Raw genomic sequence first — 16658 nt, forward strand, 5'->3', positions numbered from 1 at the left:
ATGCAATCAAGATGTGTTGATTGTCACTGGTGATTGGAATGTAAAAATTGGAAACAAAGAGGAAACATCAGTAGTTGGAAAATATGGCCTTTGTGAGAGTAATGACGCTGGAGATCACATTATTTTGCAAGACCAACGACTTACTCATTGCAAATACCTTTTTTACAACAGCACAAATGACAGCTATACACAAAGACTTTGCCAGATGAAATAAGCAGGAATCAGATTGACTGCATCTGTGGAAAGAGATGATGGAAAAGCTCAATATCTTCAACCAAAACAAGACCAAGAGCTGAATGTGGAAGAGACCATCAGCTACTCATATGCAAGTTCAAGTTGAAGCTGAAGGCAATTAAAACAAGTCCACAAAAGCCAAAATATGACTTTGATTATATCCCTCCTGGATTTAGAGATCTTCTAAAGAATAGATTTGATTCACTGAACACTAGTGACTGAAAACCAGAGAAATTGTGAGATGACATCAAGAATATCATCTGTGGTGATTATGTTTGTGTGTCAACTTGGCTAGGCCTGGTTGAGTGCCTGGGCAGCTGGATGTAGTATTTCCCATGATGAGACTGGTAATCAACTCCATGGTGGAATCTACTGTGAGCAGCTGAGTAGCTGCCTTTGGGTATGTGGTCTGCTTCCTGTATTTAAGGAGAAGCCTTGGGAATGGTCTGTAGCCTATGGCACACTTGGACCTTACATGTAGCCATGTCTTTGTTGAGCAGCCTGCTATGCCCTGCCAACCTTGGGACTTACAACGGTCTTAAGTTAATGTCCTGCTGTGTGGTTTGGTAACATCGGGACTGTGCCTTTTGACTTGTCAACCTTGGGGCTTCTCAGCCTCAGCAGCCAGCAGCTGTCTGAGTGAAGAAATGCCTCTAGCTCCAGTGGGCCGGGAGCAGGAGGCAAAGCTGGACCCCCAAGGTTGAGGGGCTTTCACCCAGCCTCTAGAACCTGGCACTTTGAACTTGGACTTAAAGCCTTCAAATTATAAGAATAAACTGTTTGTTAAGGCCATCCCATTTGTGGTATATTCTTATCAGAGGTTATCTAGGTAACCAGAACATCATCCATGAGGAAAGCAAGAGGTCATTAAAAAGGCAGCAATGGAGGAAAAGATCAAAATGAATCTCAGAAGACACTCTGAAACTTGCCCTTGAGTGGAAAGTAACTAAAGCAAATGGAAGAATCAACAAGATAAAAGAGCTGAACAGAAGATTTCGAAGAATAGCTCAAGAAGACAAAGTCAATTATTATAATGAAACCTGCACAGACCTGGAGTTAGAAAACCAAAAGGGAAGATCACGCTCAGCATTTCTCAAGCTGAAAGAATTGAAGAAAAAATTCAAGCCTTGCATTGCAATATTGAAAGATTCTATGGGCAAAATACTGAATGACGTAGGAAACATCAAAAGGAGATGGAAGGAATACACAGAGTCACTGTACCAAAAAGAATTGGTCGATGTTCATCCATTTCAGGAGCTGGCATATGATCAAGAACCAATGGTATTGAAGGAAGATGTTGAAGCTGCACTGAAGGAATTGGTGAAGAACAAGGCTCCAGGATTGACAGAATACCCATTGAGATGTTTTGACCAATGGGTGCTGTGCTGGAGGCACTCACTTGTCTGTGCCAAGAGATTTGGAAGATAGCTACCTGGCCAACTGACTGGAAAAGATCCATATTTGTACCCATTCCAAAGAAAGGAAATTCCACAGAATGTGGAAATTATCAAACAATATCATTAATATCACATGCAAGTAAAATCTTGCTGAAGATAATTCAAAAACAGTTGCAACAGTATATTGACAGAGAACTTCGAGAAATACAAGCTGCATTCTGAAGAGGACTTGGAACGAGGGATATCACTGCTGATGTCAGATGGATCTTGGCTGAAAGCAAAGAATACCAGAAAGATGTTTACTTGTGTTTTATTGACTGTGCAAAAACATTTGATTGTGTGGATCATAACAAATTATGGATAACTTTAGGAATGGGAATTCCAGAACACTTGATTGTGCTCATCAGGAACCTGTACATAGACCAGGAGGCTGTCCTTTGACCAGAACATGGGGATACTGCATGGTTTAAAATCAGGAAGAGAATGTGTCAGGGTTGTATCCTTTCACCATACTTATTCAATCTGTATGCTGAACAAGTAATCCAAGAAGCTGGAGTATATGAAGAAGAATGTGGCATCAGGATCGGAGGAAGACTCATTAACAACTGGTGATACACAATGACACTTTACTTGCTGAGAGTGAGGATAACTTGAAGCACTTACTGATGAAGATAAAAGACTTCAATCTGAAGTATGGAGTACATCTCAACATAAAGAAAATGAAAATCCTCACAACTGGACCAATAAACAGCATCACAATAAATGGAGATTGAAGTTGTTAAAGATTTCCTGTTACTTGGTTCCACAATCAACACTCATGGAAGTAGTAGTCAAGACATCAGACAACATATTGCACTGGGCAGATATGCTGCAAAAGACTTCTTTAAAGTGCTGAAAAACAAAGATGTCTCCTTGAAGACTAAGGTATCCCTGACGCAAGCCATGGTATTTTCAATCACCTCATATACATGGAAGAGCTGAAAAATGGAAGACCGAAGAAGAGGTTATGCTTTTGAGTTGTGGTGTTGATGAACAATACTGAGAGTACCATGGACTGCTAAAAGAACTAACAAATCTGTTCTAGAAAAAGTGCAGCTGGAACGCTCCTTGTAAGCAAGAATGACTAGATTTCGTCTGACCTACTTTGGTCATGTTATCAGAAGGGACCATTCCCTGGAGGAAGGATATCAGTAGCGGATCAATGAAAAAGGGGAAGGCCCTCAACGAGATGGATTGACACAGTGGCTGCAACAATGGGCTCAGGTATAGCAGGGATTGTGAGGCTGGCACAGGCAGTGTTTTTTTCTGTTGTACATAGGGTTGTTATGAGTCGGAGCTGACTCAGTGGCACCTAACAACAACATTATTTTTGGTAGCAGTGTCACACAGTGGATGATATGTAATATCAGAAAGTGTAGGAGGTTGATTTTTCCAGAATCATATTTTAGAAATACAAATCTAATCTTGTCTTTCACCTGCATAAAACCTTTCAGTAGTTTTTCACTGCTTTTAGGATAAATACCAAAGTCATCATCTTGGTACAGTAGTCGTCATGGCTACTTCTCTAATATCTTCTTTGTACTCTGCCTCTTGATCTTTTTTTTTTTCTTTCAGAGATTCAAAGAAATCTTGTTAACTCTTATCTCAGAGCAGGCATTCATGTTGTTCCCTCAGCCTGGAAAGCCTTTCTCCCTCTTCCGCACCGCAACTTCCACTTAGCCTACTTAGCAAGAGCGCATCCCTCAGATTTATTTATGGCTCCACAGTAGTCTAGTTGTGTTCATGGGTTGCAGGGGGTGAATCTATGGGACCCTTAAAGTTTCATTTAAATTATCTGCTATGTGAGATACCCCTTCCAAACAGTGGTAAGAATGACTGGAGCAAATTATTTTGACTTGTAGCTGTCTTCTTTCCCTATTCCCTGCAAATTCTGCCCCTTGAGTGAAGTATCCCCTTGATTTTCTTACTGTCTAGATCTCACCTAAATCATCATATCCTCAGGGAAGTCTTTTGACGCTGCCTGAACTAGTCGTTTGTTATGGGACTTTTGTGGTACTTCATATTATGCTGCTTCATTATTTTTAACAGCTTCTCTATTTATTTTTGTGGTTGCTTGATTTGGGTGTCTTTCCCACCTCCTCAGGGGATAGTTATGTCTTGCTCACTATTATATACCAGAAATAGCTGAGTGCTTGACACAAATAAAGATTCACAAATGAATTAGTGAAAATGAACACCTAATTCCCCTATAATACTATACCAAATGATGAGGCTGTTCTTCATTGCCTCCTTCTGGAAAGACTTCCTCCATCTTCTTGTCTAACTCCTACTCCTGCTCTCCCACCTCACTGCAAATTAGCTTAAGTGCCCTTTCTGTGTGAACCCATAAAACCTTCGGCCTACTCCTGTCAGAGCTATTCTTTTATTCTCTTGTAATTGTTCTTCACTATCTCCCTATCCTAGGCTCCTATTAGGCAGAATTGTTTTATTTACTGTCATATCCTAGCAGATTGTGTATTTTGTACAGAGTAAGCTTTTGAATACTTTTTAAATGAATGAATATACTCATGGCTTTTTCATTATTATTTTCTGACTTTAAAAGTAATATATTTCAAAGTAGGAAATTAGAAAATTGAGAAGTATAAAGAAAAATATCAGTTACATATCATCTTGTTCATTCTACCTTTCAGTATTTTTCTAAGTGACAGATTGCTTTAAAATGCCTTAGGCTATTTATCTGTTTGTTTACTTAATTTCATTTTTAACCATGGGACTGTTTTGCCTATTTAAAGAATAAATATTCAAAAATGCAGAACAGATATGAGCAGACACTTCACCAAAGAAGATGTTCAGGTAGCCAACAAACACATGAAAGAATGATCACAATTATTATCCATTAGAGAGATGCAGATCCAAACAACAATGAGATATCATCTCACCCCAGCAGTAATAGCAAAGTTCAACAAGGTAGAAAATAACAAATTCTGCTGAGGATATGGAGAGATTGGAACTCTCATATGCTGCTGGTGGGACTGTAAAATGGTCCAGCCACTGTGGAAAATGTTATGGTGCTTCCTTAAAAAGTTGGAAATAGTAATACCATTTGATTCAGCAATCCCATTACTAGGATTATAGCCTAAAGAGGTGAGACCCAGGACATGAATAAATACATGCACACCCATGTTCATCATAGCACTATTTACAATAGCAAAGAGATAGAAACAACCTAAGAACAAATGAATGGATAACCAAACAGTGGTACATACACACAATGGAATACTATGCAACATTAAAGAATAACGAAGAATCAGCAAATTGCTTCATAACATGGATGAACTTGGAAGACATGCTGAGTGAAATAAGTCAATCACAAAAGTACCAGTATTGTTTGAGTCTATTATAAAAAGTCAAGGAAAGTTTTTCTGGTAAGATGGCAGATTAGGCAGACAAGCTGCACAGACCCTCTTCAACAAATAAAAGAGAAACCAGTTGACAGAGATACAGAAGATAATCCTGGAGCCCTGAGCTTTGAAAGGAAGTACACAGAAGTGGATTAGGCACCAACTCGTGAAAGAATCTGAATGAAAACAGTGAGTACAGAGAAGGACAGAGCTGTGAACTGTCAACTACTCTGATGGCACCAACAGCCTGAATATTTCCAAGTGGTGTTGAGACCTCAGAATTGACCTAAAGATCATCTCTGGTTGCCAAGGGCTGCAGGGACAAGTGCGCTGGTGGCTGATGACTAGGAAGGGAAACAGCACAAAGGGAGACAACTTGAGCTGTGGCCTTTCAGCTGTCTGGAAGGTGCACCCATTTTGAATGTTTACAAGCAGTGGCCATTTTGGATATTTAAAGTGACAGCATTCTCATTCGGATTCCAGGGACCTAAGAATAGGCTCTGGTTGCCAAGAACGGCAGGGACATATGGGAGGCTGACAACAGGAAAGGAGACAGATGGTTGCTGTATAAGTGCTGCCAACTAGCAAACAGGAGGAGCACAGTACCCTGCTTATGTAGATAACATCCAAACAAAAGTCTTGGGCAAATCACTCCAACATACAATCACCATTTAAATATAAACACAAAAATGTTACAATGTCTGGGAGACAAGAGACCATCACAGTCCACACAAAGAAGCAAGATAAAGCAGGAGAAACAAGGGACCAGGATACAGACCCAGAACACATCCCTGAAGAAGCAGCAGCATTGGAACTCCCTGATAAGGAATTCAAAAGAATTATATTTAGATACCTTCAACAGATTGAGAGATAGATCAAGGGAAACACTGACAAAATTGAGGAAAACACAGAGAAGACCCTAGAACAATTTTGAAAGACAATACAAGAACAAAAGGACAAAATAAATGAAAAATTAGAAATGATACAAAACCTACAGATAGAAATCCAGAAGATTAATACTAAATTTTAAGAAATAGATAAGACATTGAAAGGGCAGAGAGTAGAACTGAATCAATGGAAGACAGAATTAGTGAGACTGAAGACAAATACCTCAATACTTCTTTGGAAAAGGATCAGTCAGAAAAATGATCAAAACAAAATGAAGAAAGCTGATGGTTCATGTGGGATACCATCAAAAGGAATAACCTACGTGTAATTGAAATTCCAGAATAGGTAGAGACAAATAAAACCACAGAGAAAATTGTCGAAGATTTGTTGGAAGAGAATTTCCCTGGTATGATGAAAGATGAGAAAATATCCATTCAAGAAGTACAATCCCGAACAGAATAGACCCCAAAAGAAAATCACCAAGAAACATCATTATCAAACTCACCAAAACTAAAGACAAAGAAAGAATCCTGAAAGCAACATGGGAAAAATGAAGTTACCTGTAAGGCACAAGCAATAAGACTAAGCTCGGATTTCTCGGCAGAAACCATGCAGGCAAGAAGACAATAGGATGGTATATATAAAACCCTGAAAGAAAAACATTTCTAACCAAGAATTATATACCCAGCAAAATTGTCTCTCAAATATAATGATGAAATTAGGACATTTCCAGATAAGCAGAAATTAAGGGAATTGTTAAAACCAGAAACCTTACAAGAGATGCTAAAGGGAGTCCTTTGGACAGAGAACCGACAACAGCAAAAACAACCGACCATTAACACATGATGACATAACCCAGAAAACAACCCAGTGTTGGAAGTATCCAAAGTAAATGAGCCTACAAGATTTTAAACAGGGAACCAGAGACATCAATTGACAAATGAGGACAACTACAAACCAAAAAGAGGGGAAAAAATTGTGTAGTTACAGAATTCTAAATGGTAGAGAAGTCAAGACAACTGCAAGACAGAACGAACCGTTCTAAACTTGGGAAGAAAATTATAAATCACAGGGTAACCTCAAGGAAAAATGATAAACCTTCACATCAAAATAAAAAAGAGGACCAGCACAAATATTTCTTGTTGTTGTTGTTATGTGCTATGGAGTTGGACCCAACTCATAGCAACCCCTCCTTGGGTTTCCAAGGCAGTATCACTACGGAAGTAAATTGCACAACCTTCTTTCCAAGGAGGAGCTATGAGTTTGAACCACCAGCCTTCTGGTTAGCAATCAAATGCCTTAGGCACTATGCTACCAGAGCTCCTAGCACAAATAGTTAGTAAAATACTAAAACAGTAGGAACGAAGAAAGTGGTAACACGATTCAAAAACAAAACAAGCTCAGCACAGAAAATTATATGGAAGAAATCAGCAACACCATGAAAATGCACATAACAAAATGACAGCAACAAATTCATATTTGTCGATAATTACACTGAATGTCAACAGATTAAATGCACCACACAAGAGACCGAGAGTTGGAGACTGGATAGAATACATAACCCACCAATATGCTGTCTATAAGAGATACACCTTAGAGACAAAGACAAAAATAGACTAAAAATCAAAAGTTGGAAAAAGATATATCAAGCAAATGGCAACCATAAAAGAGCAGGAGTGGCAATATTAATTTCTGAACAAATTGACTTTAAGACAAAAACCACTATAAGAGACAAAGAAGAACATTACCTAATGATTAAAGGATCTATTGAACAAGAGAACATCACAATAATAAATATCTATGCACCCAATGAAGGAGCCCCAAAATACATAAACCAGACTGTAACATAACTGAAAAGACAAATAGGTGACTCCACAGTCATAGTAGAAGACTTTAATACACCACTTTCAATCACAGATAGAACAGCTAGAAAGAAAGTCAGAAAAGACAAAGAAGAAGTAAACAATACAATCCACCAGCTTGACCTTATAGGCATCTACAGAACATTTCACCCAACAACAGCATAATATACATTCTTTTCCAGTGCACATAGCACATTCTCCAGGATAGACCATATGTTAGGCCACAAAGCAAGCCTTAATAAATTTAAAAACATGAAATACTGCATAGCATCTTCTTCTCAGATCACAATGGTATAAAATTAGAAATCAACAATAGGAAGATCAGTGGAAAAAGAGCAAACACATGGAAACTGAACCCTCCTTGAAAATGACTGGGTAATAGAAGAAATAAAAAATGAAATTTAAAAATTCCTTTAAAAAAGAAAGTCAAGGAAAGGTTTACATCCAAAACCAAACTCCCTGCCATCGAGTCAGATCCAACTCATAGCAACTCCTCCTTGGGTTTCCAAGCAGTATCACTATGGAAGTAGATTGCCCAACCTTTCTTCCAAGGAGTGGCTGGTGGGTTTGAACTGCCAGCCTTCTGGTTAACAGTCAAATGTCTTAGGCACTACACCACCAAAGGGAAGAAAATTTTCTCTATTGGTTACTAGGAATGGGAGAGGAGAGAAAAAAGATGGATAATTATAGGTAGGTTTGATATGGGTGCTCTCTTGGCCACAAAATTTTTTAATGACATTTTAATTTTTTTTTAAGAAATTATTGTTAAATAGTAAATTGAAAGATGTGCTTGTCTAAAATCATAATTTTCTTCATATCTTCATCTTCCATATTTTATTTAAAATAGATTTTTGTAGAGGCATCTTCTCTTTCCTTGTTTGCAGAGTCAGCTTTTGTAATCAGTAAGAGCAGAGTAGTAGTAGCTTCAAGTTTACTCTTTATGGTTTAGTCATTAACTCAGTAGAACTCAGTATTGATCTGTATAATCAGCCTCCCTTTGCCAATTTGATGATGTTTTTGTGGCCCTTCATCTTTGCCATTATTGTTATATGATCATGCTTTCATTCAGTCCTATGTACAAGCAGTGACTCAAATCCAAAATAACATCGAATGTGTAATGGAAGGTCTGTTGTTATAAAGTATTTGTCAGGAGTTCATGAAGTAGGACCAATTGTGGGTCCCTGCCCAGTGCACAGTCAGGCCAAAGCAGTTTGCACACCAAGTGATTAACAGGAGAGAAAATTATTTATTGCAAAACAGCAATGCAAGGAGATAGGGGCCAGTACTCAAATCTGACTCCCCGAATGGTGGTCGGGGTACAGTTTTTGTAAATTTCAGGAGAGGGGGGGTTATACATATTCATAAAACTTAAGGAATTTGGGCATGAATTAACTGAGGGTTGGCTAAAGTTTCCTTTGCCTTGGTTTAAAGGGCCATTCAATTTTTAATGCATTGTGCTTATGCACCAGATTGGTCATACCGGCTTCCTGTCATCAGCCGACCCGGGCTTAGGCAGAGGGGAGAATGTCAGTTCCCAGCAACTTTCTTCCTGTTTGTCTCACAGCGCATGTCCGTAGGCCAAGGTTAATTTTCACATTGTCTCCTTAGACACATTAACATACTTATCACCTGTTTCTAGGGGGATAGCATGGAAAGAATGTATAAATTGACCTTTCATTACATTTAGTTCTTAAGGAACAGAGTTATTATGTTTACTTATTTGTCTCCATCAGAGGTCCTATCTGTCTTAACGGCTGGGGGGGGGGCGCGGATAGTTGAGCTTTCATCCTATTCAGTTGTTAAGGAACTGTGTTATCATGTTTACTTATCTGTCTTCAACCAGGGATGCAGGCTGAACTTTGACTTCACTCGGTTTCATTCATACCACAATAATTGAAATTTTTGCTTTTTAAAAAAAAATTCTGATAAGCCATGTGCCATTTTGAATCATTTGTTGAAGAGAACTAAATGAATCCGTCAACTGTGTTTTGAAGGTTGATTTATGTGTGTCTAAAACTGGGAGAGCTCTGGTAGCGTAGTGCCTAAAGCCACTTGACTGCTCACCAGAAGGCTGGCAGTTTAAACCCACCAGCCACTCCTCGGAAGCAAGGTTGGGCAATCTACTTCCCTAGTGATACTGCCTCAGAAACTCAATGAGGGGGTCGCTATGAGTCAGTCCGACTCAAGGGCACATAACAACAACAACAACAATGGGAAACCAGCCTCTCCTCTAAAGGAAGGTTGGGCAGTCTACTTCCGTAGTGATACCACCTCAGAAACCCAAGGAGGAATCGCTATGAGTCGGATCGGACTGTACAGCACATAACAACAACAATGGGAAACAGACAGAATACATGTCCTTTGATCTAGTTGTCTTTGTAAAGGAAAGGGGGATATTTACAACCTTGTTTTGGAGAATTAACATGCATGAAATGAGAAGAGTACCTACATTGACTTGTACTCTTATTTGAATGCTTGGTTTTTTAATCTGATTTGATAGTAAATATCAAGAAATAAGAAGTGTAAAAGTAAAGACGTATGTGAAGATGGATAGGAATTAAAATAGCTGGTGGTGATAGGAGTTTTTTCTGCCCTAGAGGTTAGAGCAGAAAAATCTCCTGAATTTTAAAAATATGTGTGTGTAGATATGTATGTATATGAGCTCTTGTGGCATAGTGCCTAAGGCATCTGACTGCTAACCAGAAGGCTGGCAGTTCAAACCCACCAGCTACTCCTCAGAAGGAAGATTGGGCAATCTACTTCCATAGAGATACCACCTCAGAAACTCACGGAGGGGTCACTATGAATCAAATTGATTCAACAGCAATGAATTTGGCTTGATATAATTTGAGGAGCTCTGGTAGTGCAGTAGATAAGGCATAAGGTTGCTAACCAGGTCAGCAGTTCATACCCACCCAGCTGCATTGCTGAAGGAAAATGAGGCTATCTATTTCTGTAAAGATTTACATCCTTGAAGACTGAATGGGGGTTGTTATGAGTTGGAATTGACTCAATACAGTGGTTAGGTTAGGTGTAATTTAAACCAACCAAATTTGATTCTCTCATTATTAATTTTCATTCTTGATAATGAAATTTAAAATTCTCACTTTTCAATTAGTAAAGGCAAAATGTAAATAGTTGGTCAGTCTAGTAAAGGGTATATGGTAGTTCATGGACTTCTCGCAGCTTCTTTGCAAGGTTGGAATATGTCAAAATAAAAACATCTCTTTTTATTCTGAAGTATATTTTAACTTTTCTTAGAAGATTGACAGATACTCACATATTTATGTTTCTATTTCACTTTCATACCTATCATGTTGTGTTAGACTGGGTTCTCTAGAGAAACAAAACCAGTAAAGCTTGTAGAGAGAGAAAGAGAGAGATTTATCTTAGGAAAATGGCTCACTCACTTACAGAAGCTGGCAAGTCCAAAGTTCCTGGATCGAACGTCAAGCTGGAGGCTTTTCCACGTCAAGCTGGAGGCTTTTCCCGACTCTGCAGCCGCAGAGGCCGAGGAGCTCAGATCTGGCAGGCAGTACACCGACTGTTGACTCCAACGAATTACTAATCCAAGATCTCCAGGCCGAATGGTGGATTGTTCACTCACACACAGTGGTAGGCAGCACAACAGAATCCCAATCCACAGAAGAATGTCTCCTCTCCCAGGATGTCCACAGATACTGGAAGCAGGCCACATCCCTAGGGAAACTCCCTTTCAACAGATTGGCCACTCAAAGTCATCTGATCCCATCATGGGAACAACCACACCACAACAGCTCAAACCACACAGAATTATGGTCCAGCCAAATTGACCCACAGCTCCAACTATCACACATGTAATTACAAAGTCAGAAGTTGATAAAATTTTTTTGGGAAGAGGATGAGGAAATACACATTTTGTTTGTGATTATAGAGGCCTTTTAGTCACACACTCTATTTTTTTCCTTAACTTTTATTTCACAGACTTTAATTCTGTTGTGAAATTCTAAAATTCTTTTACCATCCAACTTACACTTTTTCTTCACATCTGTCCTTGGTCATTACAATTTTTTCATTAACATATTTTTTTTCCCCACTGACTGAATTATATACATTTTCTGCCTCTGTTATAATTATTCTGGTCAACTAGCAGTACATAGCTAATTCCTGAGATTACCAAAAGTGTAATTTCTGAGTCCAGACTTTTTAAATGTAATGTGTACATGAAGTTAACTTCACCTTGTAGAATTTATTCAATTAGATATTATGGTGATGTTTTGTAACACTTGGGAAGACTAGCTTCATCTTCCAGAATTGGAAGCTCACACTAGCAGTGATAAGTGACTAATCCACTTATAAGCAGTGAGTGAATCCAGAATATGATTTTACTAGAATTCTAATATTTTTACTCTCTGTGAGTTCTGACTGGTAGATAATGAGGCTTTTATTAAATCAGTGTTCTTGTCAGAACATCTAACCTTTGAGCGTCTGTTTTTTCATGTACCATATGATGATACCCCTTCTTCCCACCTGTCAGGGTTCTTCTCAAACAAATAAGGTGAAGTCACAGGCAGTGACTGGAAAACTATAAGATACTCTAGTATCTCATTTTTCTTTTTTCTTTATTACTCTGCATAACATTCTGTGGGTTTTTTGTTTTTTTTTTCCCCAATATAGTGCTAAACTGTTTGCCCTTTTAATCCATTGCCACATAGTTCTTACACCTGATATAACCTGGTAATTTTTTATCTTTTTGGTCAGTATTTTGCGTGAGTATTGCTGAGTAATTTCAAACTGTTTTCAACTTTATGGAGACCATACAGTTATCATGAAACCTGAGGATTATAACTTATTTAGGATACTTTAATCTTTTGTTTTTCAGTCCCAGGCTGTCTAATCTTCCTGGCTGGTCCCTAAAGGATGGAAATGCTTTCTTGGACAAGGTAATGATATCTACACCCAGTGGAAACCTATGTCTTGTCATACTGGAGCCACCCTGTAGTAATGTGACTGATGGGGCTCTTTTTTTTTTTTTTTTTCCATATCTATCCTTCCTAAAAAATCCTAGAGCCCATGTTAGCATCTCCAGTACTTGGTGATTATTATTTTCTAAGAGCTTTTTAGTGTATCAGATCCAATTTACTTATGTGTACAAATCCAAGTACGTCTGCTGCAAGTATGTTTTATCACCACAGAAAGAAAGTTGTTATTGTTAGAATTGTCATGTTAGTTTCAAAGGTGATGTTTATTAGAAAGTTCAATCCAGCCCATTTTGAGACTGTACTGACTCTATGACTGGAAAGAATAAACCTTTTTTTTAAATAACTTTAAAATACTCAAGTATTTTTATGAGTTATAAACCCCTGCTTCTGTCAGGAGTCAGATTAAGTAGGCTTTGTAAGAAGTTTGGGCCTTATTCTAAGAAGTTAGGGGAGGTCATGGAAGGTTGGTAGGACTGGGGAGGGAGCAGTTAGCATTGTTAGACTGGAACACTCTGGCCACTGTGTAGAGAATGATGAAGCAGCAGAGGTTTAACTTTTAAGAATCTTGCAAAGTGGAGAAGGCACATGCTCTTAGATAATTGAGTAATGGACCCTCCAGACTATAATCTATCGTTCTTTTCTACCCTTTTCTTGGTATTCTAGAATGGGCAATCATCTAGCTTGTGTTTTAAAAAAAAAAAAACTATTCTAGGAATCTAGGGTTTGGGCTCCTTTTCTGACTTTAATAGGAGCTCTGGTGGCATAGTACCTAAGAGATTTGACTGCTAACCAGAAGGCTAGCAGTTCAAACTCACCAGCTGCTCCTCAGAAGGAAGATTGGGCAATCTACTTCCATAGAGATACCGCCTTGAGGACCCAAGGAGGGGTTGCTATGAGTCAGAAGCAACTTGACAGCATTGAGTTTGGTTTTTTGTTTGTTTGTTTGTTTCTGACTTTAACCATCAACTGACTAGACCTAAAATAAATTACTTAAATTCTTTTTCTTTTCTAAGGCTATTACATTTTTTACATTAGGTTATTTCCTCAGTAATTCTTTCTCAGATCAGTATTTAGACAGTTAATTTAGGTACCTAAGGTACAAAAATGTTAAAGTATGACGTAGTCATATTTTGTACTAAAATAATCAGAGGCAAAAGAAGGTTAAGAACTGTAAAGCTCATCCAAGCCACTTCCTCATTCTCTAAATCATTCTTCCTCTCATAAATTTCACAATTGAAAAACTAAATATGGAGTTTAAAAATGCTTAAAATGATTCATCTGAATAAGGCATTTCCTTCTTGTAATAGATACTGTTAAATAAAGAGGTGTTTTTTTTACAGAATTAATTCCTATAACTGTACCCCAAACTAAAGTTTAAGCCAAATGCATTTTAAAAACACAGCTCCTGGTAAAATTATGTGACATTCAGAAACTTGTGCACCTGATTTCAGCTTAATTCTCCTGCTGGCTATAAATCATTTTTCCCCGAGAAAGCTCAGAAGCATCCCATTACCAGTGCATTGTGAGCGAAATGACTTGCATGTATATGTGGGAGTATTTCATTAGAAGGGAGTGGTGAATAAAATGCAGTGACATTGTAAGTGTTTGGAATGGCAAATATGCCTCTCCAGGCCAGGAAGGATAAGAGTCCAGAGAGGACTTTATCATAGAGGGTAGACATGCCCTGATGTAGTGTTATGGGGAAGAAAACTACATAGCAAGTTTAAGATCATGCAAAGCTTTGAAATTTTCCGTGATTTGTCTTTGATCATTTTTAACCTCATCCTAAGGGAGCTAGGAGTCGTCTCCTGTTAAACATAATTGTTCATTTGTTTTTAGTTGTCATGTACATTGTAATTAAGCACTGTTTTTAATCTCTTTTGGCTCAGCCTATCACTGGTTAATAATATTCATATAAGGAGAAGAACCAGACTTGACAGGAAAATGCTCAATCAAGGTTCTGATATAAGACTCACAAGGGACAGTAAAATTCAAAAGGAAAATAACATGTAGTTGTTACTGTTGTTAGATGCTGTCAAGCTGGTTCCAACTCACGGAGACCCTATGTACAACAGAACGAAACACTACCCAGTCCTGTACTGTCCTTAAAATCATTGTTGTGTTTGAACCCTTTGTTGCAACCACTGTGTCAGTGCATCTTCTTGGAGTCTTCTTCCCCGCCCCCCCCCAACTTCCTCTCTACCCAACACGATGTCCTTTTCCAGGGACTGGTCCCTCCTGATAATATGTCCAAAGTATAAAGACTGTCTTGCCATCCTCACTTCTGAGGAGCATTTTGACTGTATTCCTTCCAAGACAAATTTGTCCATTCTTCTGGCAGTTGAGGATATATTCAGTGTTCAAAAACATCAATTCTTCTTTGGTCTTCATTATTCGTTGTCCAGCTTTTGCATGCATATGAGGCGATTGAAAATACTATGGCTTGGATCAGGTGCACCTTAGTCTTCAAGGTGGCATCTTTGCTTTTGAACACTTTGAAGAGGTCTTTTGCTGCAGATTTGCCCAATGCATTATGTCATTTGATTTCTTAACTGCTGCTTCCATGGATGGTGACTGTGGATCTAAGTAAAATTAAATCCCTGACAACTTCAATATTTTCTGTTCATCATAATGTTGCTTATTGGTCCAGTTATGAGGATTTTTGTTTTCTTCATGTTGAGGTGTAATCCATACTGAAGGAAGTCGTCTTTGATCTTCATCAGTAAGTGTTTCAAGTCCTCTTCACTTTGAGCAGGCAAGGTTGTGTCATATGCATATCTCAGGTTGTTAATGAGTCTTCCTCCAATCCTGATGCCTCATTCTTCTTCATTTAGTCCAGCTTCTAGGATTATTTGCTTAGCAAACACATTGAATAAGAATGGTGAAAGTGTACAAACAACCCTGATGCACACCCTTCTTGATTTTAAACTAGGCAATGTCCCTTGCTCTGTTCAATCAATGGCCTTTTGGTCTATGTACAGGTTCTGCATGTACATGACAGTTAAGTTTTCTGTAATTCCCATTCCTCACTATGTTAATTATAATTTGTTACGATCCACACAGTCAAATGCCAACATACAATCAACACCCTGTTTTTGCATAAAGATAGAGAGTAAAATCATTCAAACTCTGATATATAAATTTGTATATGTGTATAACATATATAAATATATGTCCAATGACTAAAAGAAACACTGTAGAACAGAACTTCAAATAATATCTTTCTGGAAAGAGCAAATCTATCAGCCAGTTGATATTTTTCACTGGTTTCATTAAACAACCATAGATAGCTTTGGCCTTACTGGTATTAAAAAAAAAAAAAAAAAAAAAAACTAGTTTATATTATTGGAGAAGGAACAGAAAAACTTGAAGGATGTAATCAATGTCACCAAATTGTACATGTAGAAATTATTGAATTGGTGTATGTTCTGCTTTGTATATTCTCAACAAAAAAATAAATATTTTATTTTCTGTATATGAGTTTAAAGTCTCAGATTAAAAAACTCTAATGGCCTTTTGGAGGCATTATAACAGTCAGACCCTGTTGGTGGCCCACATACATCTTTGGAGTCTTATCACTTCATGTGCTCCATCAGAATTCCAGCTGCCAATACTTGTTTCACTCTGCCTGGAAGATTTTTCCTAAAGCTGCACAAAATGGTTGTTCTTGTTACATGCCATCGAGTCAGCAATGACTCATAGCAACCCAGTGTACAACAGAACAAAACACTGCCTGGTTGTGCACCATCCTCACAACCCTAACCATGCTTGAGCCCATCATTGCAGCTACTGTGTCAATCCATCTTGTTAGGGTCTTCCCCTTTTTTGCTGACCCTCCACTTTACCAAGCATGATAGCCTTCTCCAGGGAATGATCCCTTCTGACAACATGACCAAAGTAGGTGAGATGAAGTCT

At 38.2% G+C, this 16658-nt stretch overlaps 1 protein-coding gene across 1 annotated transcript in view; it reads left to right on the forward strand.

Moving 5' to 3' along the window:
* INTS9 (integrator complex subunit 9) overlaps nucleotides 1–16658 on the forward strand; it is a 173545-nt gene that overhangs the window by 5520 nt on the left and 151367 nt on the right. The window contains exon 2 of the mRNA XM_007938721.1: nucleotides 12644–12704. Within this exon, the coding sequence (XP_007936912.1) occupies nucleotides 12644–12704 (61 nt within the window). The remainder of the gene's footprint in view (nucleotides 1–12643; nucleotides 12705–16658) is intronic.

Source organism: Orycteropus afer, unplaced genomic scaffold (assembly GCF_000298275.1).
Source record: "Orycteropus afer afer isolate SDZICR_OR568_19922 unplaced genomic scaffold, OryAfe1.0 scaffold00053, whole genome shotgun sequence".
NCBI lineage: Eukaryota > Metazoa > Chordata > Mammalia > Tubulidentata > Orycteropodidae > Orycteropus > Orycteropus afer.